Source organism: Tamandua tetradactyla, chromosome 1 (assembly GCF_023851605.1).
Source record: "Tamandua tetradactyla isolate mTamTet1 chromosome 1, mTamTet1.pri, whole genome shotgun sequence".
NCBI lineage: Eukaryota > Metazoa > Chordata > Mammalia > Pilosa > Myrmecophagidae > Tamandua > Tamandua tetradactyla.
The window spans coordinates 209,267,365-209,293,421 of NC_135327.1; the positions used below are offsets into that span (position 1 = coordinate 209,267,365).

The 26,057-nt window shown below is 37.3% G+C and overlaps 2 protein-coding genes across 11 annotated transcripts in view; one reads left to right on the forward strand and one right to left on the reverse strand.

The window, feature by feature from the left end:
- Positions 1-25,536, reverse strand: LOC143675875 (isopentenyl-diphosphate delta-isomerase 2-like). The gene is made up of 6 exons (XM_077151798.1): positions 25,345-25,536; positions 5,993-6,035; positions 4,473-4,635; positions 4,009-4,101; positions 1,422-1,552; positions 1-833 (listed from the first exon to the last, which is right to left on the reverse strand). Exons 1-6 carry the CDS (start codon positions 25,368-25,370, stop codon positions 516-518), a joined length of 774 nt encoding a protein of 257 aa, XP_077007913.1. The 5' UTR covers positions 25,371-25,536; the 3' UTR covers positions 1-515.
- Positions 1-26,057, forward strand: part of LOC143675886 (GTP-binding protein 4-like) — an 88,276-nt gene that overhangs the window by 53,400 nt on the left and 8,819 nt on the right. Inside the window, exons 12-13 of one of the 10 annotated variants that reach the window (XM_077151825.1) lie at positions 2,813-2,941; positions 3,952-19,465. The exons of 3 other annotated variants lie outside the window; for them this stretch is intronic. The gene's annotated coding sequence lies outside the window, so the exon portion shown is untranslated. Of the gene's footprint in view, positions 1-1,223; positions 19,469-26,057 lie in introns of those variants that run through there. 6 more of the 10 variants (XM_077151816.1, XM_077151850.1, XM_077151847.1 and 3 more) reach the window with 6 other exon arrangements.

The window sequence follows — 26,057 nt, forward strand, 5'->3', positions numbered from 1 at the left end:
TTTAATCTTATACCACATTTTCCGAGCTTTGTAGGAGGACACAAACAATGCAAGAGATCCAACACGAATATCCTTTCCATCTTATTACAACACTCAGCAGCGATACAGTACCCAATTTCTTTTGCTCCATAAACTCCATAAACCATACAATGAGTATATGACCGCCCCAAATGAAAGATGAATTGAAACTAACATAGTCAAGTCCAGAGATACAAGAATGACTGACTGCTTATAAATAGTGTAAGAGGGAAATATAAATTTCCTTTTTAAAACTAAGCAGAAGAAAAATATTGAAATGAGAAAAAAGAAAAATGTGAAGATAAAACGAAGTAGATAGAAAAGCTAAATATAAGTGATTTATAGATTATTAGCAATCAAGTGTTTTCTGTCTGTTAGTTTGTTTGGCAAAGGTGAACTACAGAAAGTCAGTTGTTTGGCAAGCTTGCCTGGAATATAAGCACAGCATTTTCTGTTTGGGTGCAGTATTTATGGCTAATTCTGGTCATCCATGCCTTTCACACTCTGTGTATTTTATGAGGCTCAGCAAACTGGGCCACATCAGGTAAGTGATCCCACCATTTATACAGAAACTTCTCTGAGATGGTTCTCAACCATGGAGTAACTTTTACTTCTCCTTTAGCCCCTCTTTCCAGTAGCACTTTTAATTCCTCTTTGGTCATGTAGCAGAAACTTTTTGTTTCACTGGGATCTGGATTTACAGGAACATTCTTTCTTATAAGCAGAAGGTAACAAATTTCATGTTCTCCCCAAATTTTATCTGATTTTGCCTTGTGATGATATATTGTCATAAATGAAATGTCCTCTGGAGAAAGCTGTGACAAAAATTGGTGCCATATTAACAACACTAAAGTAAAAAATATAGAGAATACATAGGCAAATAGAGAAAATAAACACATATTCATTTCCTTCAAAACAGTTAGTTACCGAAGCTTTAGTTCTATCTGATTAAACTTTTGTAGACTCAAGCCTGAATAATAATCTGCTTTTGGCCTTTATAGTTTCAATGTATCTGTCTGTGCCAGCCTTTAAAGAGATCCCCACCCTGCAACAGAAATTCCCATAGAAACTGACCAGCTTTGCAAAGAATATATACATTTTCTCTCAAAGAGCTTCTTTAATAGAGGCAAAAATGAATGACTGGTTCACAGATGATCCTAGACTTTCTTTTTAGTCTAAAATTTCAATTCCTTCTTCTTTTATAGAAAACCAGATTCCTGTTCAGTTTCAACTCTACCCAGAACAAAAGAGAACGCACAACAGCTCTCTCTATTGCTTGTTCGTAACTTGCCTTTTCGAAGCCAAGGACACAAATCATCACCAGAACTCACGTTCAACTTTCAGCTAATTTTATACACTGGGTTAACTATTGGTACAACTGTTATTGGGCAGATATTGGGTACCTGTTGCTGAGGAATTCCCAACTCACTCTGCAGACGTCTCTGAGCTGCTCTCTTTATTCCAACAGCGTCTTTTTCTTCCAGTTCTTCTGAGTTGAATAATGGATGACTAGAGCAAGAGTCAGTAAAATACCCTGGACAGAATGCACATGGAAAACGGTTCCTTTATTTCCTGAAAACAGAATATGCTAAATAAAAACACAAACCCTTTAGGAAACACAAAATGATCTGTATCCAATATAGCCTGCTAGAGCAGAAAGAGCACAGAGTTTGCTGTGAGCATCTGTATAGAGCCTAACTCTGATGCTTTCATGGGTAGTGAGAGATTGGATGACGTATGTGACAAGGTAATGCATAATGCTGGGTATCTTGTGCGGGTGCTCCTAAGAATGGGTTGTCTTTATTGCTCATCTAAGGTAGATCCTTGAATTGGAATTTATCATCTCATGTGCGTTCTGCTGCACTGAGATAAGGACTAGGTGTCATACATATTTATACCCCAACAAAGTATCTGAAATATCATAGAAAGGAGGAAGAGGAAAGTGTATTTGGGAGATGTGTGTGTTGGGGCAAGTGTTTGACATGAGATGATACTGAGAAGGCAAGAGTCACATTTGGAAAGAAGGGTGATCTTGTTTAATGAGTATAGTTTTATAGAAGGAATTGCAGTTATCATATCCTTGACAAAGTTTTCTTAGTGGAAAACACTACTTACTTTACTTAAGTAATACCAGTAACACATGGAGTAAGAGGGAACCACCCGCACATAAAGTCTCTCTCTATTCCATCTCACTCCTCAGATATTGAATGCTTTAAGTCACTTTACAAAAGTTTGCTTAAAACTGAATATACAATTACAGAGCTGGAACCCTTGCCTCACTTCTGTATATCCTGAAGGCGGCTTCAAATTTGATGTATATCTTAAAGCAAGGAGCATTATTTGCATACTGTGGTTATCTGTTCCACAGTTAAGCTTTTTTTCTTTTACATAGACAGGCACCTACAATCAAACTCTGCCTGCTGAACCACCATGGCCTGCCCCACAGTTAAGCTTTTAAATTAACGGCCTTACATTTTTTTTAAATAAACTTAATTCAGCTTCATAGAAGAGCCAACTGCCCACCAATTGGCCAGCAAATACAGAAGTAAGTTTGGGAATGACTAGGATAAATCCACAGAACTTCAGAGAACAAGGAACTGAGAGGAAGAAAGGGTTCTCCGTGGCCACAATCTTTTAAGCTGGGGGTGGGGGGTCCCATCCACTTTTGCTCACAGTAGGCAAGGTGTGCTTTTGAAAACTGTAGAAGTCTCCATGCAAAAAATGTTAAAATGAAAACCAGATGATCGTCAACCTTCTTTTTTGTCTAACATTTCAATTTCTTCTTCTTTTATAGAAAACCAGATTCCCCTTTCAGTTTCAACTTTACCCAGAACAAAAGAGAATGCACAAGAGCTCTCTCTATTGCTGGTGTTCATGCTTCCTCCCCTTAAAGATGTTATCTCTATTGGTCACTCATGATTTTGTAAGTCAAAAAATATACTGATATGAATGAACCATAATGAGCAAACTCGAGAGTTAAACACTAGAGGATAGTTGATCAGAAGATAGAAAGTGGGTAGAGATTGGACAACTGATGTTTAAGGAGTACAGAATGCTTAATGAGGCTGATTGTAAATGTTTGGAAATGGAAACAGTACTGTGTCCATTATTGTCCATGACCACCATACGTGTGGTGGTGGTAGCACAACACTGACAGTATAATTAACAAAGCTGAGTGTGAGTATGGTTGAAAGAGGAAGGCTAGTGTTGTGTGTGTATCACCAGAATGAAAGTGAGAGGATAAAAACAGGGACTGCATAACTTAGCGAAACCTAAATTGGATGATGATGGTGGTTAACTGTGAAAAAATAAGGAAGTTCTTACATGAACTAGAACAAACGCATGTCATTATTATTAATAATAGGGTGGTATACAGAAAAATATAACTAATGCAAACTACGGTCTATAGTTAACAGTAACACTGTAACATTCTTTCAGTAATTGTAACAAAGGCACTTTGCCAAAGCAAAATGTCAATAATAGGGGGATGGGATTACTTTTTCATAAGAAATGGGAATGTCATTTTGATTATGGTGGTGAATGAATAACTGTGTGATTATACCAGGAGCCATTGATTGTATACCTAGGATGTATGGGATGGTGTGTGAATAAAACTGACAATAATATATATATATAATTCTAAGTCTTGTATTGTAAAATAATCATTTCTCTCTTTAATTTTAAGCTAAATATTATTTACTTTAATCTCCCAAATCCTTACATCGCTCATTTCTTCTGCACTGAAATACCTTTCCACTACAAAACAAAAATCAACCAAAGACTCACAGAGTTGTATTGTAAAAATCAAACAAGCATTTGAAGAAATATCAGCATAATAAGGATCTGTCGGTACTACCGATTTCCTCAGGGATGAACTAACTGTTGACTAAAGTAAGAGATGGACACTGGTAATCCAAATCATTCATTTCCCAGGTACTTTCAGGCCAAACATGAAACCTCCCTCTTAAACTATACATTCAACTGACTCACCGGGAAAAGTAAGTTTACTGTCTGCTCTCTGCTGTACCAAGAGTTTATTCTCTGTATTGAACAAGACAACACTGAAGGCTCGGTGCAACAGTCCTGAAAAAATAAATGCCAGTCATATGAACATAAAAATATGGAGTCAGTACAATAGTTTGTTTCACTTTTTCCTCAGTCTCTGTCTCACAGAAAAAAAATAAATTAGCAGAAAGTCTGTGGTTATGGTGATGACCCAAACTGATAATTCAGAATTTCTACCTAATTAAAATTTGCTTGACAAATTAAAGGTCCATATAAATGGTTTAAGATTAGCTGTTCCTGAATCTTCTCCTAAAGAAGACAAGCATAAGCTGATTGAGGGGTCTCCTTATCATGAGAAATGCCTTAATTCTTTCCCCTCTCCTCCTCTTGTCAGCTGGAAAAAAATGAGAAAATCTTGCAAAGTAGACAAAGAGAACATTCCATACTACCTTTTTCGATGTTTTCATTCAAATGGCAATTCTTCTTAGTGTCTGTACCAATAACCTTATCATTTTCATCAGTAACAATTAACTTTTCATCTAAACGCTGCAATTGCCGCTTATCAAGCCAATCAAGATTTAATCCAGATAAAGTTGCTAGTTGTGATCCAACCTAAAATATATGTACACAATTACAGGTTCCTGTGAAAAATACTGTCATATAATTTTCATTATTTGTTACTTTAGGATTTAGCGTACCTCTTTATTTATAAGTAACAAAAATAGTGTTAAAATAGGGCAGCTGTTAGATGTAGAACATATATGTATATTCCTCAGGCTTCCCAGGAGTCTTTCAGTTAAGATTCAAATAATCAATCCCCACGGAAGTAACAAATACTGAGGAAAAGCTCAGGTAGTGCTCTTTGCAAAATATTTGTGGGGAACAGGTCAGAGCTTGGACAAAACAGTGGATTTGGGTCAAAAATGGTGACATTTCACATGCTTTAAGGAAAGCTCAATTTCTTTAGCCTATCATTTACTGATAGAAAGCCTTGTGCATCTCTCTAGTGCCAAATACATTCTTATTTGATGATTTTCTTTGAAAATATGTTGAGAGCCACTTTTTTTTAAATCAGAAAGTTTTTTTATCACCACAATCGACTTTTTTTCTTTTTTTATGAAAAATAACATGTATTCAAAATGTAATGAATTTCAAAACACATCACAACAATTAGTTGTAGAACATTTTCAAGAGTTTGGTATGGGTTACAGTCCCAATTTTTGGGTTTTTGCTACTAGCTGCTCCCAGACCCTGGGGATTAAAAGAAATATCAGTATAATGATTGAGCAATCATACTCATTTGTTAAACCCTATGCTTTCTGTATAACTTCACCATCACCATCTTCTCCCACTCTTTAGGGGTATTTCAGCTCTGTCTATTCTAACTTTTTCATGTTGGAAGGGGCTGTTGATAATATGAGATGGGGAATGGAGCTGGGTGATGGTCTGGAGAGGCTGGTCCTCTGCATTTCAGGATATATCTGGTCTAGGGTCCCATCTGGAGGCTATAGGTTTCTGGAAAGTTACCCTGGTGCATGGAGCCTTTGCAGAATCTTATATAATGCCCTAGGTGTTCTTCAAGGATTGGCAGAAATGAGAATCAGATTTTTTTTTTTTTTTTTGCATGGTCAGGCTCCAGGAATCGAACCCGGGTCTCCAGCACAGCAAGTGAGAATTCTGTCACTGAGCTACCAGGGCACCATCCGAGAACCACTTATTTTTAAAATATTTTTATCATCCTTTCCCACTTTATTTTTAAAGAAATATGGTAGACTCCATCTTTATCATTCCTCTCTTATTTTTAGTAATCTGCTCAACTTCTTAACAAAGTAAATGACTGGCTGAAGAAAAAATACCAAATGAGTAGACACGGAATAGGTCAGAAACTCAGGCAGAACAATGTTGAACATGTTCAAAATTTTACCAAAAAAAGGAAGAAAATCTCACAAGACAAATAAAACACACTAACCGTTCTTGGAAACTGGAAATTCCTGGATATCAGGCGTGGAAACCTAGAGAATAAAACAGATGCCCAACTTGAGCCACAGTACTTTTATACCCTTGTGATTTGGAAAGATATTAATTAGAATGTTCTCAAATCTTTGAATTCTTAAGCACCAGAAATCATACTCCTTCTTTCTCTAGCTCTAGTTTTCATTCTTGCTGTTTCTCTCCTCCCAATTACAATCCAAGGACAATATAAAAATTTTCATTTGATTGTGGATTGACAGCTTATTCTTAAAAGCAGAAAGAAGAGAAAAACTAGAATTTTAATGCCAGATTGGATCTTTGATTTTATTATAATTAAGCCATAAAAATGAGCAGTGAAGATCATATCCTGATTCAAGGTCTCAGAAACTAGGAAGATACTTTGACCCGACTCAAAGACTCCTCACTAAAATAGAAAAGGTGCAGGGGACAGATTTGGCTCCTGGATCCACATCACTTGTAAAAACAGAGAGTGGGTCAGGTATAATTTTAAATCACTAGGGTAAAATCCAGGTGATAAATCTTGTGACAATATTTATTTTTGCAGCGTGAATTATATATTTAAGTTTTCATTCTACATCCTATTTTAAAAATTAAAATGTTTCTTAAGGAACAATAAGTATCATCACTGAAGTATAATGGACAAAAAGATCCCATTCACAAGACATCTATAAGGAAGAACAATGAGGAAAATCCAAGACCTGAATAATACTCTAAACCAACCTAGCATATATAGTATACTTCACCCAACTACAACAGAGTATACTTTCTTCTCAAGAGCACATGGATCATTCTCCAGGATAGACTATATATTATGTCACAAAACAAACCTCAATAAATTAAAAACGTTGAACTCATATGATGTTTCTCCTCCAACCACAATGGAATAAAGCTAGAAATTAGGGAGAAATGGAAAATTCACAAATATGTGGAAATTAAACAATATACTCTTAACCCAGTAAGTTAAAGAGAAAATCACAAGAGAGATTGGAAAATATCTTGAAGGTAATGAACCTGAAAATAGAACATACAAAACTTATGGGAAGCAAGCAAGGCAGTGCTGAAAGGGAAATTTATAGCTCTAAGTGCTTACATTAAAAAAGAAGAAAGATTTCAAAGCAAGGACATAACGTCAAAACTTGAAATGTTCGACTGAAGTCTTTATAAAATGTTCTAACGTCAAAACTTGAAGAAGCAGAAAAAGAAGAGAAAACTTAACCCAAAGCATGCCGACAAGAAGAAAATTTTAAAGATTAGAGTGGAAATAAATGAAATAGAGAGTAAAAAAAGGACAGAATCACAAAACCAAAAGTTGATTCTTTGAAAAGATCGATAAAACTGATAAACCTTTAGATAGTCTAATGAAGGAAAAAAAGAGCGAAGACACAAAATCTAAAATCAGAAGTGAAAAGGGGGACGTTATTTACCAACGCCACTGAAATGAAAGGACTATAAGAAAATATGATGAATGGCTGTATGCAAACAAATGAGATAACCTAGATGAAACATACAAATTCCCCAAAACACAAAAACTACCAACACTTCCTCAGGAAGAAAAACAGAAGATCTCAAAAAACGAGTCACTAGTAAAGAAATTGATTAGTAATTAAAAACTTTCCAACAAAGAAAGGCCCAGACCAGACGGCACCACAGAGGAATTTTACCAAACATTCATGAAGAACTGATACCAATCCAACCAAACTCTTCCAGAAAATTGAGGGAAGGGGTAGCACTCTAAAACAATCTACAAGACCTATCTCACTCTCATATCAAAGCCAGATAAGGATATCACAAGAAAAGAAAATTATAGACCAATATTTCATGATTATAAATGCAAAAATCTCCAACAAAATATTGGCAAACTGAATTCAACTGTACATCAAAATAATTTTTAAAAATAGTTTTAAAACCATTAAAATTAAAAAAATTATATGAGGTAGAAAATTAGTCAATTCAATACAAATTTACATTTCATACAGTACATGAATTATCCACATTAAGTTCTTTTGTCTTTATTAGAGAAATTGTGGGTTACAGAACAATCATGCATAAAATACAGATTCTTATATATCACCCTATTATTAACCCCTTGCATTAGTGTGGAACATTTATTACAACTGATGAAAGTACCTTTTTATAATTGTACTATTAACCATAGTCTATGATAGGGTATACTGTACAATGTGGTTCCATGGATTCAAAAAAACTTTTTGAAATTCTTTTACTATCTGTACAACCTAATGTTTTCCCCTCCCCCTTTCCTTGGATATTTTTTCTTTATTAGAGAAGTTGTGGGTTTACACAACAATCATGCATAAAACACAAGATTGCCATTCATCACCCCACCACCATTAACTTGCATTGGCGTGGAACATTTGTTACAACTGATGATAGCACATTTCGTAATTGTTTGTGTTATGCAGTTCCATGGATTTTTTTTTTTAAGATTTTTATTGTTACCATGTGTGTACACTAACATTTCCCTTTTAACCACATTCAGATAAATAATCAAGGGTATAAATAACTTGTGCACAGAAAACTACAAAACATTGTTAAAAGAAATCAAAGACCTAAATAAATAGAAGGATATTCTATGTTCAAGACTTGGAAGACTAAATATTGTTATGATGTCGATCGTACTCGAAACACTGGCTCTGGTCTGGGAACGCATCTCACTGCATCCGGCTGGCCGCTGCTCTAGCATGTGCAGGAACATGGCCATAGCACCGAAGCAGACCTTCGTGGCGGGATCCGTGGCAGCGACCGCGGAGTACCCCAGCGCGCCAAACTCGGGTTCTGGGGGCGTCTCGCCTGCCTCCTGGGGCTGCTCCGGTCTTCGCGGCTACAGCTGCCTGCTCCCACCGCTCCTCCGCGCCTCTCCGCGCCCGCCGCAGCGCGCCTTCCCAAAGCTCGCGACCCGAGAACCAGCACCCAGATGCGCCTCCTTCCCTACCCTCCTGTCCCAACCCGCTACTCAGCCAAATGAGCTCATCATTCTTACTCAACTTTCCTAGCTATATCACTGCCCAATTCCTTGTTGTAATATCGTACTATAGTTTTGCATGATATTACCATCGGGAGGAGCTGGGTAAAGGATAATATGGTCTCTTTCCATGGCATTTCATTTTTTTTTAAATTTCATTTTATTTTTTTATTAAACATAACACCAAGAAACATTCTTACCATATGATTGTTCCATTCTTGATATATACTCAATAACTCACAATATCGTCACACAGTTGTATATTCATCATCGTGATCATTTCTTAGCATGGTGTTTCTTATACTACACATGTGAATTTGCAATAATTTCAAAGTAAAAAGATTAATAAAAATTGTTTTTTGTTTTCTTGTATCTAGAAATGTAAAGCAACAATGAAATACTTTTGGTTTTTTGCTTAAAGGAACTGTGTCAAGTAGAAAATTACTTTAGATTTTGTCTCCCAACACTGTTTACCCAATTATTGTATATTACTCAAAAAGTCTTAAGATCAGCATGTCTTAAAAGGAAAGCAACAGAGTTCTTGAGAGTTAAAGCAAAGTAGTCATTTGAACTTGATAATATGTATCTTAATTTGTTACAAACTAATTCAAGATAATGCCAACTTAATTCCAGTAAAACATAGAAACTTTCCTTCTCCTCCTTTGTGCTATAATTGCCATATCCAATATGTCTATATATGTTACAAATCTGTAACAGCTACAGAGATTTAATCAATAATCAAACCTCCCACCAAAGAAAAGTCCAGGATCAGATGTCTTGACTGGTGAATTCTGCCAAACATTTAAAGAGCTAACACCAATCCTTCTCAATCTCTTCCTAAGAATTCAAGAGATGGAATGAGGCCAGACTTATCCTGATACCAAGCCTGATAAAGATATCACAGGAAAGAACATTACAGACCAAAGGTGATATATGAAAAGCAATCAGTGTTATAAACTACATATGGTAGCCTGAAGCTGTTTGTACCCCAGGAAAGATCACGTACTTTTGGTCCATTTCTGTGAGTGTAGGCCTATTGTTGGGGGAACTTTTCATTATGTTATTTCAACTGAGATGTGACCTGTGACATTCAAGGTGGGTCTTAATCCTCTTATTGAAGACCTTCATATGAGGATAAGGACACACAGAAAACAAACAGAAAGTGAAGAGAGTCAAGAAGACACAGAGAGGCTCAGAGTAGAGGTCACTGAAGCCAGAAGATGGAATCAATGAAACCCAGGAGAAAAAGGAGAGACCAGCAGACATTACCATGTGTGAGGCCATGTGACAGAGGATTTGAGGATCACCAACAGCTGGTCTTTGGGGAGAAGGTGCCATCCTGTTGATACCCGTATCTGGACATTTTCTCGGCCTCAAAATTGTAAACTTATAAGCTAAAAATCCTCCCTGTTAAAGGCCAATCCGTTTCTGGTATATTGCATTTCGTCAGCATTACCAAAGCAAAACACTCCCTAAATAGAATGCAGGGGGAAAGATACATGATATCTCAGTAAAAACAAAGAAGGCATTTGATAAAATCTAGTACACCTTATTGATTAAAAATAAAGACTCAGAAATTATGAATAGAAGGAATTTCTCAACATCTAAGAAAATCCACAACTAACATCACACTCAATGGTGAAAGACTTAAAGAATTCCCCTAAAGATCAGGAACAAGACAAGGATGACACTTTCACCACTGCTATTCAATATTATACTAGAAGTTCTAGCCAGAACAATTTGTCTAGGTGAGACTAGTTGAGTTTCAGTAATTTCAGGAATTAAATTCTGCCTAGTTTAAAATATGGAAAGAAAAACATCTATATAATGATTCAGTAGTCATAAATCATTTGTTAATACTTCATTTCTTTACTCCCTTTTAATTTTGTCCATTCATAAATCTTGAGGAATATCTGGATGAGGACTGTTCTAATGTCTTCATGCTGGAAAGGGGCATCGTCATTAAAGGGTAGAGTAATGAAACTAGTTGTTCTTGGAGAGACTTGTCCCTCTGGGTTTCAGGGCTTACTGACATAGGAACAATCTGGAGGCTTATGGGTCTGAAAAATAAACTTAATAAGTAAATTGAAAATTGTATGTTTTTGAGATTTTGTTGGTTTATCCAGAGTGATGCCCCAATAAATCCCAGAGTGATTTCGCCAGTGAATAAAAAAGTATTTGCAAAGCCCCCTTTGGGGAATGGTGAGAAGTGGGGAAAATTCAACCTCCCCTAGTCGATTTCTTGATATTCTCACAAGCAGTGTGTACAAACAAAGCTATAGGCTGAGCCCCCAGTCTTGGGAGTTGTTCATATGAAACTTAACCCCGCAAAGGATAGGTCAAGCCTACTTAAAATTAGACCTAAGAGTCACCCCCAAGAGAGCCTCTTTTGTTGATCAGATGTGGCCCCTCTCACCAGCCAACACAACAAGCAAACTCACCACCCTCCCCCTGTCTGCATGGGACATGACTCCCAGGAGTGTGGCCCTTCCTGGCAACATGGGACAGAAATCCAAGACTAAGCTGAGACTCTGCATCAAGGGATTGAGAAAAACCCTACAATGAGCTGAGACTCAGCATCAAGGGATTGAGAAAACCTTCTCGACCAAAAGGGGGAAGAGTGAAATGAGACAAAGTGTCAATGGCTGAGAGATTCCAAACAGAGTCGAGAGGTTATCCTGGAGGTTATTCTTATGCATTAAGTAGATATCACCTTGTTATTGAAGATGTAATGGAGAGGCTGGAGGGAACTGCCTGAAAATCTAGAGCTGTGTTCCAGCAGCCATGTCTCTTGATCATGATTCAACAATGCTATGGCTTTCACAATGTGACTGTGTGATTGTGAAAACCTTGTGTCTGATACTCCCTTTATCTACCTTGCCAACAGAGGAGTAGAATATATGGAATAAAAATAAATAATCGGGGGAACAAATGTTAAAATAAATTTACTTTGAAATTGCTAGTTTTCAATGAAAGGGAGGAGTAAGGGGTAGAGTATGTTGTTCTAGCTTGCTAGCTGCCAGAATTAAACACACCAGAGACTGACTGGCTTTTAATAAAAGGGGATTTATTTTGTTGGTTCTTCAGAGGAAAGGCAGCTAACTTTCATCTGAGGTTCTTTCTTATGTGGGAAGGCTCAGGGTAATCTCTGCTGGCTTCTCTCCAGGCCTCTGGGTTCCAACAGCTTTCCCTGGGGTGATTCCTTTCTGCATCTCCAAAGGCCTGGGCTGAGCTGCGAGTGCTGAGTTCAGGTATGCTGAGCTGCTTGGGATGTGCTAGATTGTGCTCACTCATTTAAGCACCAGCCAATTAAGTTAAACATCATTCATCGCACCAGGCATGGCTCCTAGCCAACTGCAGATGTAATCAGCAACAGATGAAGTTCAGGTACCATTGGCTCATGTCCATAGCAACAGAACAAGGTGCCTTCAGCTGGCCAAGTTGACAACTGAATCTAACTACCACATGTGTATAATTTTTTATTCTGCTTTCATTTTATTTCTTTTTCTGTTGTCTTTTTATTTCTTTTTCTGAATTGATGCAAATGTTCCAAGAAATGATCATGATGATGAATATGCAACTAAACAAACAAACAAACAAAAAGAAAATTGCATGTTTTAATAAATGGAGTAGAAGGAAGTGATATAACCTTTTTACATGGAGAAAAAACATTTTATAGGTTTCAGATAGAACCTGAGGTGTTCCTTAGAGTTTTCAAGAACAAAAACCTTGTGCCTACTTGGGGTTTGCATACTGTGGCATTTTGCAGTATCTGGCTGAAACTTGCATAGGAGTAACCTCCAGAATGATCTCTCAACTCTATTTGGATCTCTTAGCCACTGAAACTTTACTTTTAGTTCTTTTTCCCCTTTTGGTCAACCAATCCCATGATACTAGTGCTGGGCTTATACCTGAGAGTCATGTCCCACATTTCCAGGGAGACTTATAACCCTGGAAGTCATGTCCATGTGGAGGAGAAGATAGTGAGTTTATTTGCAGAGTTTGGCTTAAAGAGAGAGACCACAACTGAGCAACAAAAGAGTTTCTCTGGGGATACCAGTAGGTATTAGCTAAGTAAGCTTAGCTTTGTCATTACAAAAAAGAGTCTCATGAGGGCAAGCCTCAAGATCAAGGGCTTGGAGTTATTGCCCTTCCCCCTTCATGAGACATGACATCCAGGGGTGAAAGTCTCCCTGGCGACGTGGGAGATGAATTCCAGGGAAGAATCCAGACCTGGCACCGTGGGATCAACAATTCCATCCTGACCAAAGGCGGTAACAGAAGTATGAATAATAAAGTATCAGTGGCAGAGAGAGTTCAAATAGAGGCTACTCGAGTCTTCTCTTGTGTAAGCTTCAGTTAGAACTTGCTACCTATCATAACCTGCCAACCCCCAACCAGGACCATTGCACCCAATCCTAAAGAACACCTAGGGCAATATATAAGTTTCCACAAGGGTTGCATGCACTAGAGTAACTTTCCAGAAACCTACAACTTCCAGATGAGTTCCAAGACCAGATAAGTCTGAAACCTAGCCCAGCCTCTGCAGAACATCAGATAGTTCCATCTCCCTACCCTATATTAGTGACAGAGACTTTCAATATGAAAAATTTAGAATTTCCATAGCCCAAACACCCCTAAAGAGAGGAATGGAAAGATCAAAGGTGATGGTGGAGTTATACGGAAAAGATAGGATTTAATAAATGAATATGAGTGCTGAATCATTACATTGATAACTCTTTTAGTCTCTAGTATTTTAGAGCAACTAGAAGTAAATGCCTAAAATTGTGGAATTGTAACCCATGTCAGACTCTGAAATATGTTCTACAACTAATTGTGGTGCTATGCTTTGAAACTTTGGGGGTTTTTTTTTGTATATATGTTGTTCTTCACAAAAAAAAAAGGAAAAAAGTTTATTGTGATGATAAAAAAATATTTAAACCCTCTAGCCTCCTATATTCTGGAGCAGCTGGAAGGAAAAATATGAGAGGATTATATGGTAGTCTGTGACAAACTTTGGGATCTCTGCTTTAACTACTTGTTGAAGAGTACTTTGAAAATTATTGCTTGTTTATTTCTTTGCTTTATATATATGTTACATTATACACTAAAAAAAGTTAAAAAGAAAAAAAGAAGAAGAATTATAAATGCTGTTAATTTTATCTTTATTTCCTGCTGTGGAGAAATTAGTCTTTCCATAAATGTATTATAACTACCCCAATATATAGTCTGTTCCTACAGGGGAAATAAAAGATCAAGGGCTTGGCTTATTTAATTGGGAACCCCGATTACTTATAAGAATAGTCAGAATTCCTCATGTGGGGAAGTTTAATAGTTCCACACTTTCTTTTACCATCCCTCAAGGGACCTTACAAATACTCTTTCATGTTATGCCCAAAATACTCTGAAATGCTTCAGAGTATTGCATCAAACTTGTAGTAAGATATCATTCCATATTCTAGGTTCTCTGTGACGTAAGCTGAATTAGATTGCTTAAATAAACTGACAAGTAAGTTAAATTAGTGTGCCACAGAAAATTTAAATTTTGGATAAAATAAATACCTATTGCTTTGTTCTTAAAAAGAAATAAAAGGTCTTAAAATATAGACAATAACTTCTTTTATCCTATATTCTGATTTACTTTAGCCCTAACCAGATCAACTTCATTCACATCTCTAATTGAATTCTAATCTCTTTTTCTTTTACTTTAAAAGCAGCTGTATGGAGTTAGGGGTAAACCTGGAGGTTATTCTTATGCATTATATAGATATCCTTTTTAGTTTATTTTGTATTGGATTGGCTAGATGGAAGTACCTAAAACTGTTGAACTGTGTTCCAGTAGCCTTGGCTCTTGAAGAAGACTGTATAACTATATAGCTTTTACAATGTGACTGCATGATTGTGAAAACTTTGTGTCTGATGCTCCTTTTATCCAGAGTATGGATAGATGAGTATAAAAAAATGGGGGGAATAAATTATGGAGAACATAAAAGGTTAGAACTGGGTAGATTGAAATACTGTGGGTCAATTAGAGGGAGGGGTAAAGGGTATGGAGTATGAGTTCTTTTTTTTTTTTCTTTCTATTTCTGTTTTCTGAAGTGATGCAAATATTCTAAAAATGATCATGGCGAAGAATGCACAACTATGTGATGATAAAAAATTAAAATTAAAAAAAATTTTTAAGTGGCTGTCTGGAGTAATGCTGAGTTTCAGAGCTGCAATACCCTTATTCTGAGTCTCAGATGTCACATGGATACCCAAAATTCCAAAGACCTACCAGGTCATACACAAAGAACAAAGCATCTCAGAACTTAGAAAAGACAGTTAAAGCTCAGGGATATATGTGACTGCTGTAAGAGCTTCTAATATAGGCCTCAATTTTTTATAAGCATTTTCTAAATGAAGTTACTTTCAGAAATAAGAACATGTGGCTGTTGGCTTATACTGGAAAGATCAGCCAGAAACTGTCAAAGTTTTGTTCTGTCCCACTGTTTTGGTTTGCTAAAGATCATGGAATGCAACATAGCAGAAACAAATTGGCTTTTCCAAAGAGGATTTATGAGTTTACAAATTTAGAGTTCCAAGGTCATGAAAATGTCTGAATTAAGGCATCAACAAGATGATAGATTCCTGGACTCTGAAGAAAGGCTACTGGCATCTGGAACACATCTGTCAGCTATGAAGGCACATGGCTGGCATCTGCTGGTCCTTGCTAACGGTTTGTTGCTTTCAGCTTCAGATTCCAGGGTCCTCTCTTAGCTTCTGAAGGGCAGATTCTGGATTTCATCTCTTAGCTTAGCATAGTATCTCCCTAGGTATTTTCTTTTCTATCTCCAAGTTCTATGTTTCCTCCAAAATGCCTGTCCCTTGATGGACTCCAGTAAGTGGATTAAAATCCACCTTGAATGGACAGGGCCATATCTCCATGGAAACAACCTAATCAAAAGCTCCCACACAGTACTAGGTGTGCCATCCTAAGATTGGATTAAAAAAGGTGACATTTCTGGAAATCATAACAGCCTCAAACCAGCATATTCAACCCTTTGGACCTCAAAAGACATGCTCTTTTCATGTACAAAATACAGTCACTCCATTACAATATCACAAAAGCCTTAAACGATTTCAGTATAATACAAAGTCATAAACAGTACAAAATCTCATTAAAATCAGTCACAGGGGTGGTCTATTCTAAGATGAAATTCTCCTCTGGCTATAAACTTGTGGAACTTAGAACAAGTAATCAGCTTCCAATATACAAAGGAGGGACAGTCATAGGATAAATGTTTCCATTTCCATAAGGAGAAATTGGAAGGAAAACAGGGGTCACCAGACACAAACAGTTGTGAAAACCCGCAGGGCAAACTCCACTATATTTCAAAGTCTGAGAGTCATTTATAGAATGATGTTTCATCCCTGGCACTTGAGAGAGGCAGTCTCATCTTTCCAAGGACTTATGCAGTAGACCTGCTCTCTTCAAACACTGGGGAGAGGGTTACAAAATTGGGAAGAACACCTTGTTCTTGACTTCTTGACTCCACCTCCTCCAGCATCTGGGTGGCATCCAGACTCTCTGCCACGTCTAGAGTACACACTCTACCCCTTCAGAAGAGTGGGATGGTGGCCAGGCTCTCCTGAATTGCCAAGGAATGTGCCCCACTCTTTCTGAGGCCTGAGGTAGCAATCCTCTCTTGAACAGTAAAGCAGTAAGCCTGCCCTCTGCCTCCAGGGCAAACTCACCCTCTCCACATGCATGAGTGAGTCTGTTCTACTGACCCAAGATTTCTTGGCTCCAGACCTTAGTTTCCATGGTTCTGTCTTTGAAGTCAGTTTTCCTTCAATCTGTCTTTTCTCTCCATTTTAGTCTAGACTGGCAGTGGTTCCATGCACACTGATCTCATAAAACAAAGTTTGTTGGGTTGGCATGCAGTATAAGGGGTCTCAACTGTCAGACAATAGGACTTTACACAAATTCTTTCTGGATAATTGTATTTCCACTCTTGGCTTTTTCTGAAATGACTAACTGTTTCCATAGTTGGGTAAATCTTTATATGGGGCATGATTCTCTGGGGTCTCACTTTCTGGAAGCCCAGAATTTTCCAGACTGTTAATTTCTGGTTGCTTTGTAGCCAAGTATTCAGTTCTCAGTTCATTTCTTTCCTCTCACATTTTACTATAAGCTGTAATGCGAAGCAAGGCTGTATTTTCTAACTTAGTTTGGAAATCTCTTCAGCTCAATATCCGAGCTTGTTCACTTTCAAATTCTACCCTCCATCCAAAACTAGGACTCAAATGTGCCAAATTCTCTGCCTCTTTAAAACAAGGATTGTCTTTCTTCCAATCTGCAACCATACGATTTCTAAGATCTCATCAAAAGTATCTTCAGAGTCTGTATATCTAGAACAGTCTCTTCAAAGCAATCTAAGCTTTCTGTATCAAGCTCCTCACAATTCTTCCAGAATCTTCCCCTTGTTCATTTACAAAGCTATTCCAGCAATTTTGGGTTTTGCAAATCACAGAACCCCACTTCTCTAGCACCAAAATCTGTTTTGCTTTTCTAAAGTGGCTGGAATGCAATATAGCAGAAATAGATTGGCTTTTACAAAGAGGATTTATTATATTACACATTGCAGTTCTAAGACCATGAAACTGCCTGAATTAAGGCATCAATAAGATGATACCTGGACTCTGAAGAAAGGTCACTGGCATCTGGAACACTTCTGTCAACCCGGAAGGCACATGGCTGGCATCTGCTTGTCCTTGCTCCTGCTTCATTGCTCTCAGCTTCTGATTCCAGGGTCCTTCCTCTCTTAGCTTCTCCAGGGAAAATTCTGGATTTCTCCTCTTAGCTAGCATCTCCTGGGGTATTTTTTTTTCTGTCTTCAAGTGTCTGTACTTTCTCCAAAATGTGTCCCTCTTAAATGACTCCAATAAGTAGATCAAGACCAATTTTTAATGGGCAGGATCACATCTCCATGGAAACAGCCTAATTAAAAGATCCCACCTAACAATAGGTCTTCCCCCACAAGATCGGACTTTCCTAGGGTACATAACAGCTTCAAACCAGCACACTCACCTATACACATTTACCAGGATTATGTTAATTAACAGGCAGAACATGACTTATATACTTGCAGTGTTTCTCTTTTAAGGTACCTTTTTGTTGAAGATGAAGTTCTGACTTACAGCTGACTTTCCAGAGATGCATTAGAGCAAAGCAGTGTAACTGACAAGTAGATTTCATTGTTTCCATGATCTATAACCTTCCTTTTTCTTTTTCTTTTTCTTTTTATTATTATTATTATTTTTTTTGCCATGGACAGGCACTGGGAATTGAACCCGGGTCTCTGGCATGGCATACAAGAACTCTGCCTGTTAAGCCATCATGGCCTGTCCTGTAATCTTCTTTTAAGAATAACAAAACCATCCCCAACAGCGTCAGTAGTCAACAGTAGTTGTCTAACATCATGCAGATCTGTATGAGGATATAATACGGACAGTGAGAACACTGTCAAGTCTTTAGGAATTTTATATAATCTCTAAATATTTGAATAACATTTCACTCTTAGTTAACAGAAGGATAGAAAATCTTTTCTGATGATTGTAATACCTCCAAACCCTCCTTATATAATATAATGTCACTTTTACCAGGTAAAAGAGCCCATCCTTTGCAAAGATTAACAGAAAAGATAATCTTTAAATGAAAGAGAGGGGTATGGGGTATGGTATGTATAATCTTCTTTTTTCTCTGTTATTGTTTTATTTCTTTTTCTGTTGTCTTTTTATTTCTTTTTCTGAACTGATGCAAATGTTCTAAGAAATGATGAATATGCATCTATGTGATGATATTGAGAATTACTGATTATGTAGAGTGGAATGATACATTAAAATTTTTGTTTGTTCTTAATTTGTTTAATTAATAAATAAATAAATTTAAAAATTTAAAAAACACAACACAGAGTTTAAGAGAAAAAAAGATAATCTTTAGAGTTCGATTTTGAAAGGGCAAAATGTCTGAAGTTGTCAAGTTTGAACACTATGTTAAAAATGAAAATGGGTTACTGTGAAATAAGATTTGGTCCCTTCTTTAACCAAAGTGGCAATAAAAAATCTTCTAAAATAAATGATGAAAATGTCAGCATAAAAATCAACAAGATTATCATGATCATTTCCCAGAACATTTGCAGCAATTCAGGAAAAGAAATAAAATGTTGATGATCATGATGATGAATATGCAACTATGTGATGGTATTGTGAATTGCTGAGTGTGTGTGTTGGGAATGTTTGTGATTCTTTCTGGTAATTTCTTTTTAATTAATAAAAAATTATAACAAATCACCAAGATTATTATTCTGATATGACATAAAATCTGTATCTTCTAGAAAGAATTCTCAGATGGTTAAGAAAACTTTTTATAGTTTTTCATTAAGAGCAGAACAGCAATCTGCATTATTTTTCCATTGTTTTCATTTTTTTTTTTATTGTGCAACATAATATATATACAAAAAGAATAAATTTTGATGTACATTGTAACAAGTAGTTATAAGACAGATTTCAGAGTTTGGTATGGGTTACAGTTCCATAATTGTAGGTTTTTCCTTTCAGCTGCTCCAAGATACTGGAGCCTAAAAGAAATATAATTATAATGACTCAGTAGTCATACTTTTTGTAAAACCTCATTTTCTCTGTTATAACTCCATCTTCTTCTGTGATCTTTATCCCAATCTTTAAGGGTATATGGACTATGGCCATTCTAACTTTTTCATGTTGAAAAGGGCTGTCAATAATATGGGATAGGGAGATTGAACTAGTTGATATTCTGGAGAGGCTGGCCCCTCTGGGTTTCAGGACTTATCTGGCCTAGGAATTCATTTGGAGTGTGTAATTTTCTGGAAAGGAATCATAGTGCATTGAACTTTTATAGAATCTCAGTTAGAGCCCTAGGTGTCTTTATTTTATATATTTTTTTATTGTGAAAAATAGTAAATATATATTTCAACTCGCACTGCAAATAACTAGTTGTAGAGAGGATTTCAGAGTTTGTCATGGGTTATAACTCTACAATTTTAGTTTTTTCCTTCTAACTCACCAAGACACTGGAAACTAAAAAAAAAAAAAAAAAAAAATCAACATAATGATTCAGCAGTCATACTCATTTGTTAAATCCTATCTTCTCTGTTATAACTCCACCTTCACCTATGACCTTTCTCCCAATCTCTAGGGGTATTTGGGCTATGCCCATTGTAACTTTTTTATGTTGAAAAGCACTGTCAATAATATGGGATGAGGGATGGAACTGTTTGATGTTCTGGAGAGGCTGGCCCTTCTGGGTTTCAGGACTTACATGGCCTAGGAACCCATCTAGAGGCTGTATTTTCCTCAAAAGTAATCACAGTGCATGGAACCTGTGTAGAACCTCAGATAATGCCATGGGTATTCTTTAGGGTTGGCAGGAATGGTTTTGGTTGGGGTTTGTCAAACTATGTAAATAGCAATATCTAGGTGAAGTTTGCAGAAGAGTAGCCTCCAGAGTAGCCTCTCATCTCTATTTGAATTCTCTCAGCCACTGATACCTTATTTTGTTACAATTCTTTTCCCCAATTTGGTCAGGCAGGCATTGTCGATTTCACGTTGGTAGGGCCAGGCTCATCCCTGGGATTCATTTCCTATGTTACCAGGGAGATTTTCACCCCTGAATGTCATGTCCTACATAGCGGGGAGGGTAATGGTTTTCTTTACAGAGTTCAGGTTAGAGACAGAGAGGCCACATCTGAGCAACAAAAGAAGTCCTCTGGACGTTACTGTTAGCCATTCCTATAGGTACGTTAAGCTTCTCTCTGTTACATAAATAAGCTTCACAAGAGCAAGCCTCAAGATAAAGGGCTTGGCCTGTTGACTTGGGAGTCCCTAGTATTTGAGACAGTATCAGGTTTTTTCCCAGTGGTAAAGCTTAATACTACCATTTTTCCTCCTGTCCCTCAAGGGACATTGCCAGTACTTTTTAATTATCTGTTCAACATACTCTGGAATGTATCAGGATGTCACATTAAACTCTACAGAATTGCAAGCCCTCATTCCCATTCTGGGGTCCATGAGTTTGGGTTGTTTAAATCATCTATCTAGACAGGTTGAATTAGATTATGTGCTACAGAAAATTTAGTTTTTGGAGAAAATAAAATTCTTCTGCTTTGGAATCTGCATTATTTTTAAGAGAGACTGAACTCCAATTTTGTATGACTACACAGTTTGACATGAAAAGCTCTTAAATAATGTTATAAGCAAGACTATCAATTTTTTTATCAGTGTTGACTAAAAAAAAAAACAGAATTCACTTTCTCAACTATTCTACAACTTTTCATATCCATTCAGATCCTGTCTCTCACATTAAAACTAGTCATTTATCAAACTATTCTCCCTTTTCAAACTTATCAAATTTTAGTCAGCATTGACCACAAGAAACAAAACTCATTTCCACAATTTCCACAATTTTTCATATTCACCCACGCTTTGTGCTATACATTCTCAAGGACAAAACTATACCCCTTTCTTTAACAAAGCACATTCTAAATACTTTAATGCTTTAGTTTGTTAATGCTGCCAGAAATGCAAAATACCAGAAATAGATTGGCTTTTATAAAGGGGATTTATTAAGTTACAAATTTACATTTCTAAGGCCATAAAAATATCCAAACTAAGGCATCTGGGGAATGAAAGCTTGACTGAAGAAAGGACCGATGATGTTTGAAGTTTCTCTGTCAGCTGAGAAGGCACAGGGCAACATCTGCTAGCTTCCCCTCCTGTCTTCCTTTTTCCAACAGCTTTCCTTGGGATGTTTTCTTCCTGCACCTATAAAAATCTTGGCCTGCATGGGCTCTGCAGTTTTTTACCAAAATGGTTTCCTCTTAAGGGACTCCAGTAAGTGACCCCACCTTCAATGGGTGGAGATACATCTCCACAGAAACAACCTAATAAAAAAGATCTCACCCAACAATATTGGATCAGGATTAAAGAACATGGCTTTTCTGGGGTACACTACAGTTTCAAACTGGCATATTTACATTCTCACATACCTGGTCACCAAAAAGATCTTTGATACTGTCTTTAAACCTCCTACAAAGCATAATTACTTTAAAAATAGTTTGTCAAACTAATAATTTCATTAAACACAAACTTACAGTTTTCACCATCTTAAAGGTCTAATAGATATGATGTTCCTTTTTTCTATTGGATGTCAAAAAAATCTTTTTATCTTCATAATATCCTAAAATTATGAACATCCTCAAAAGCCTCAAGCTCTGGAAAATATGCAACAGTGGTTGAATTTTCCCCAAGTATAACTCCAAGAAACTTCTCTATATCTTTCAAGGATATTTTCTCTTACTCTCTGAAATTTGGTAATTAAATCTTATCCTATTACCATTATCCTAAAGCTATTTATATTTTAATAATTATTTGTTTGTTGCAGCTACTATGGCAAAGGTACGATTGGGAAAACAATAATTTTAAATTGGGGAATTCTCTCAGAACAAACATGGCCTACTTCACAATATTTCATCTGTGCCCCCTCATTTCTAATCGCCAGACCCAGTAGAAAGAATTCTAAATCAAGCCTACCCTTACCCATCCTTCTGTACCCAACCCCTCCCCATATCTGTCTTAGCTGGTTAGGCTCTAGGGGCAGGGTTAGGTGAGATGGAAAGAATGAGGCTTGGTTTTAAAAATTTTTAATGAAGGATTTAAGACCCCTAAGGTGGCCTTAGTGTTGATGAGGGTTCTTATGCCCTTCTTTTAATTGTGTCAATTATTAGATATATTTCTTCTAAAGCTCCTAAAGCAATTGGAAAAGTCTTTGCCTTTCCCCAAAGCATTCCTCTACTGCCATCAGGAAATTCCAGGGGGTTGATTTCTTTCCACTGTTTAGGTTTCTTTACTGTCATTATAAAAACTAACACTTTGAACCCTGGTGCCTAGATTGTTTTCTCCCCCTCTGGGACTCGAGGAGTGCTTCTATGTATGTGCTTATTTATCTTTAAGAAATCTGAATACAGCTCTTTTAAGGGTTTTGTTTGCCAATTTGGTATTGCCATTCAGAGACAGGAAAATAAACACTACACAAACAGACACAAATAGAAGATAACACACACACACACACACACACACACAAAAATCCACCAAGAAACATAGAGATAGAAAACTCACTGATTTGAACCCTACTTTTCCTGGTATGCTTGAATATTATGATTTCTCCTGGGCCTCCCTGTTCATCCATTGCTATAGACTCTTGCCAATTGGCACTTGCCAATGAAGTAGAAATTTTGCCAGAGGCTCTGCTGCTGGTTTTAGAAAGCATGAGTATACTGCTGTGTATGGGAGGGGTAGACCATTTCTATCTCAGGGTCTTTTACCTCTGATAAAGAGGGATGCCGAGGAGGAGGAATAAGGGAGCTTTCTCCTTTCCTGATCTATTGGACGCTTGGTTACAGGGTGGAGGTGGCTGCTAATCTTACAGGTAAAATTTTACATTTTTTTCAACATTGATTGCTGAGAGAGACAAATAAAGGAGTGAACATATATCTTCTTACCCCATTTCTCCTTTCACTTGCCCAAAGTTTCCCATTTCTCAGAATTTCAATAATCAATAACCAATTAGGAACACTTGAACAATACAAATGTAACAAGACAATGACTAGCAAATTTAAACAGACACTTAACACTTATTATATATTTAAGTAACACACAAATTAATAACTAGACAGAACACACAAATTAACATTTAAACAGGTATTAAACATTATCCCTACATAATACACCAGTTAAGTAGTAAAGCAGGCATATTCAATTTCATTAAATACCAATTAATTGTTGGACTGCTTACTGTCCAGGAGCATACTCCACAGACAAACTCAGGATAGGGTCCCAAATCTTGTACTGAATGGTAGCCAGAAAATAGAAAGGTATAGAGATCAGAACAAGGGACAACATTCTGGAAGTGGGACCCAGGGCCTCAAGCCCTAGGTCCAGGGACTCAAAACAGCTGGACTAACTTCCTGATGACCCATTCACTCAATCAGATGTCTAGATGTGGAACTGGAAACTGTTTCTCTCTTTGAAGCTTTTTAAGATGCCAACGGTCTGGAGTACCAGCAGAGTAGAGAAAAATGCAGCTGCCAAGCCTCTAAAAGAGTCTAGCAGTTGTAAAAGTCGTAAGCACTACATTTACCTGTCCCATCAGGTCTCCAAAACATCAGGCATTCTGAACCCTTGCTTCTTAGGAATCGTTCTCCCTTCATAGTCACCAAATTGATACTGGACAAAAGCAGAGGGGGCGGGCCATGGTGGATCAGCAGGCAGGAATGCTTGCCTGTGATGCCAGAGGACCCCAGTTCGATTTCCGGTGCCTGCCCATGTTAAAAAAAAAAAAAAAGTTAGGGTGGGCTATGGTGGCTCAGCAGGTAAGAATGCTTGCCTGCCATGCCCGAGGACCCGAGTTTGATTCCCGGTGCCTGCCCATGTAAAAAAAAAAAAAAAAAAACAGAGGGTTCTCTGCCCAATGTACATAGCAGCCAATTCATGATACCAGGGTTTAAAAGAGAATGTGTTCAGTGCTACACATGAAGCAGGACAGCAGGTGGCCTATCCGCCCTCAGATCTGTCTCCCAGAGTTTAAGGAGTTCAGGGTATATATGGATTCAGACAAGGTGGGTAGGGCAGATTTGATACCATTACATTAGAAAGCATACACAGAGCTGAGACTAGGTTACCATGACCACTACAATAGAAAACATAAACAGGACGAGACTAGGCCAGAATAACCATTACAATAGCAAGTATAAACAAGGGTGAAACTAGTTGAGTTTCAGTCGTTTCAGGTATTAACTTCTGTCAATTCTACAATATAGAAAAAAAATCTATATAATGATTCAGTAATCATAATCACTTGTTAATTCTTAACTTCTAGTTACAAAAAAACATTTCACAAAACACAGCACCTATCCATAATAATAACTCTCATCCAGCTAGGAATAGAAGGGAACTTTCTCAACACAGCAAAGGTCATGTGGAAAAAACCTACAGCTAACATCAGATTTAATGGTGAGAAACTGGATGCTTTTCCTATAAGACTGGGAACAAGAAAAAGATGTCCTTTCTTACCACTGTTATTCATTATCATATGGAATGCTTAGCTAAAACAATAAGACAAGAAAAAGAAGTGAAAATATGCAGTTGAAAAGAAAGAAATATGTCAGTTAAAAGAGACACTAAAGAGATGTCAACACACACCAATGCAAGTGTTGGTGTCCCCAGTAAAAGCACAACTCATATAGGCACTGGATAGAACAATGTTTACTCACGTAGAGAAGAGAGAGAGCAGGGCCATTTTCAGTTCAGTGAGTTGGTCCCTTCTGGTGCTACAGTGAGGCTACCTCATCCCTTCTCTGCTAGGAGTAAATATATTAGTGGAGTTGGTCAGGTGTCATATGGCATACATGATGAAGCAATTCAAAGAACTTGCTGTTACTATGGGACAGGAGAGGATCACAATACAAGGAAGAATAATTTTGACTGAGTATAATAAGCTCACAGCCTACTCCCCAAAAAAGGGATTGTTCTGGATCAGGGCTCTGACTGGGCAAACCCTGGGAGGCATGGCAGTTCATGTGATGGCTGCTTGCCCAACAGTCTACTTCCCTTCACCCATACCAAGCTATAACAAATAAAATTGCAATAGTATGTCACAATCAATAGGACCAGCCACCACCTCAAATTTGAAGGTAGAGATGGGTATGATGAATAATCCAAATGATGATGATTCATTTGGAAAGCTTCCTAATCAGGTTTACATGGCATTTAATTGTGACTTCCAGGAGGACCATTCCTAGAAATATGGCCAGACCTCCTTGGAGTCAAGTTCTCAACCAGGAGGACCAAATCTTGACCCAAATAGTAAAGTTGCCAGCTAAAGAAATTAAAGAAAGAGCTCAAGGAGGATTGCAGCTGCACAGACAACCACCCCACTTGAACATGAATCCTTTTCAGTTCATTTCAAATGGAGACATGTTTAAGA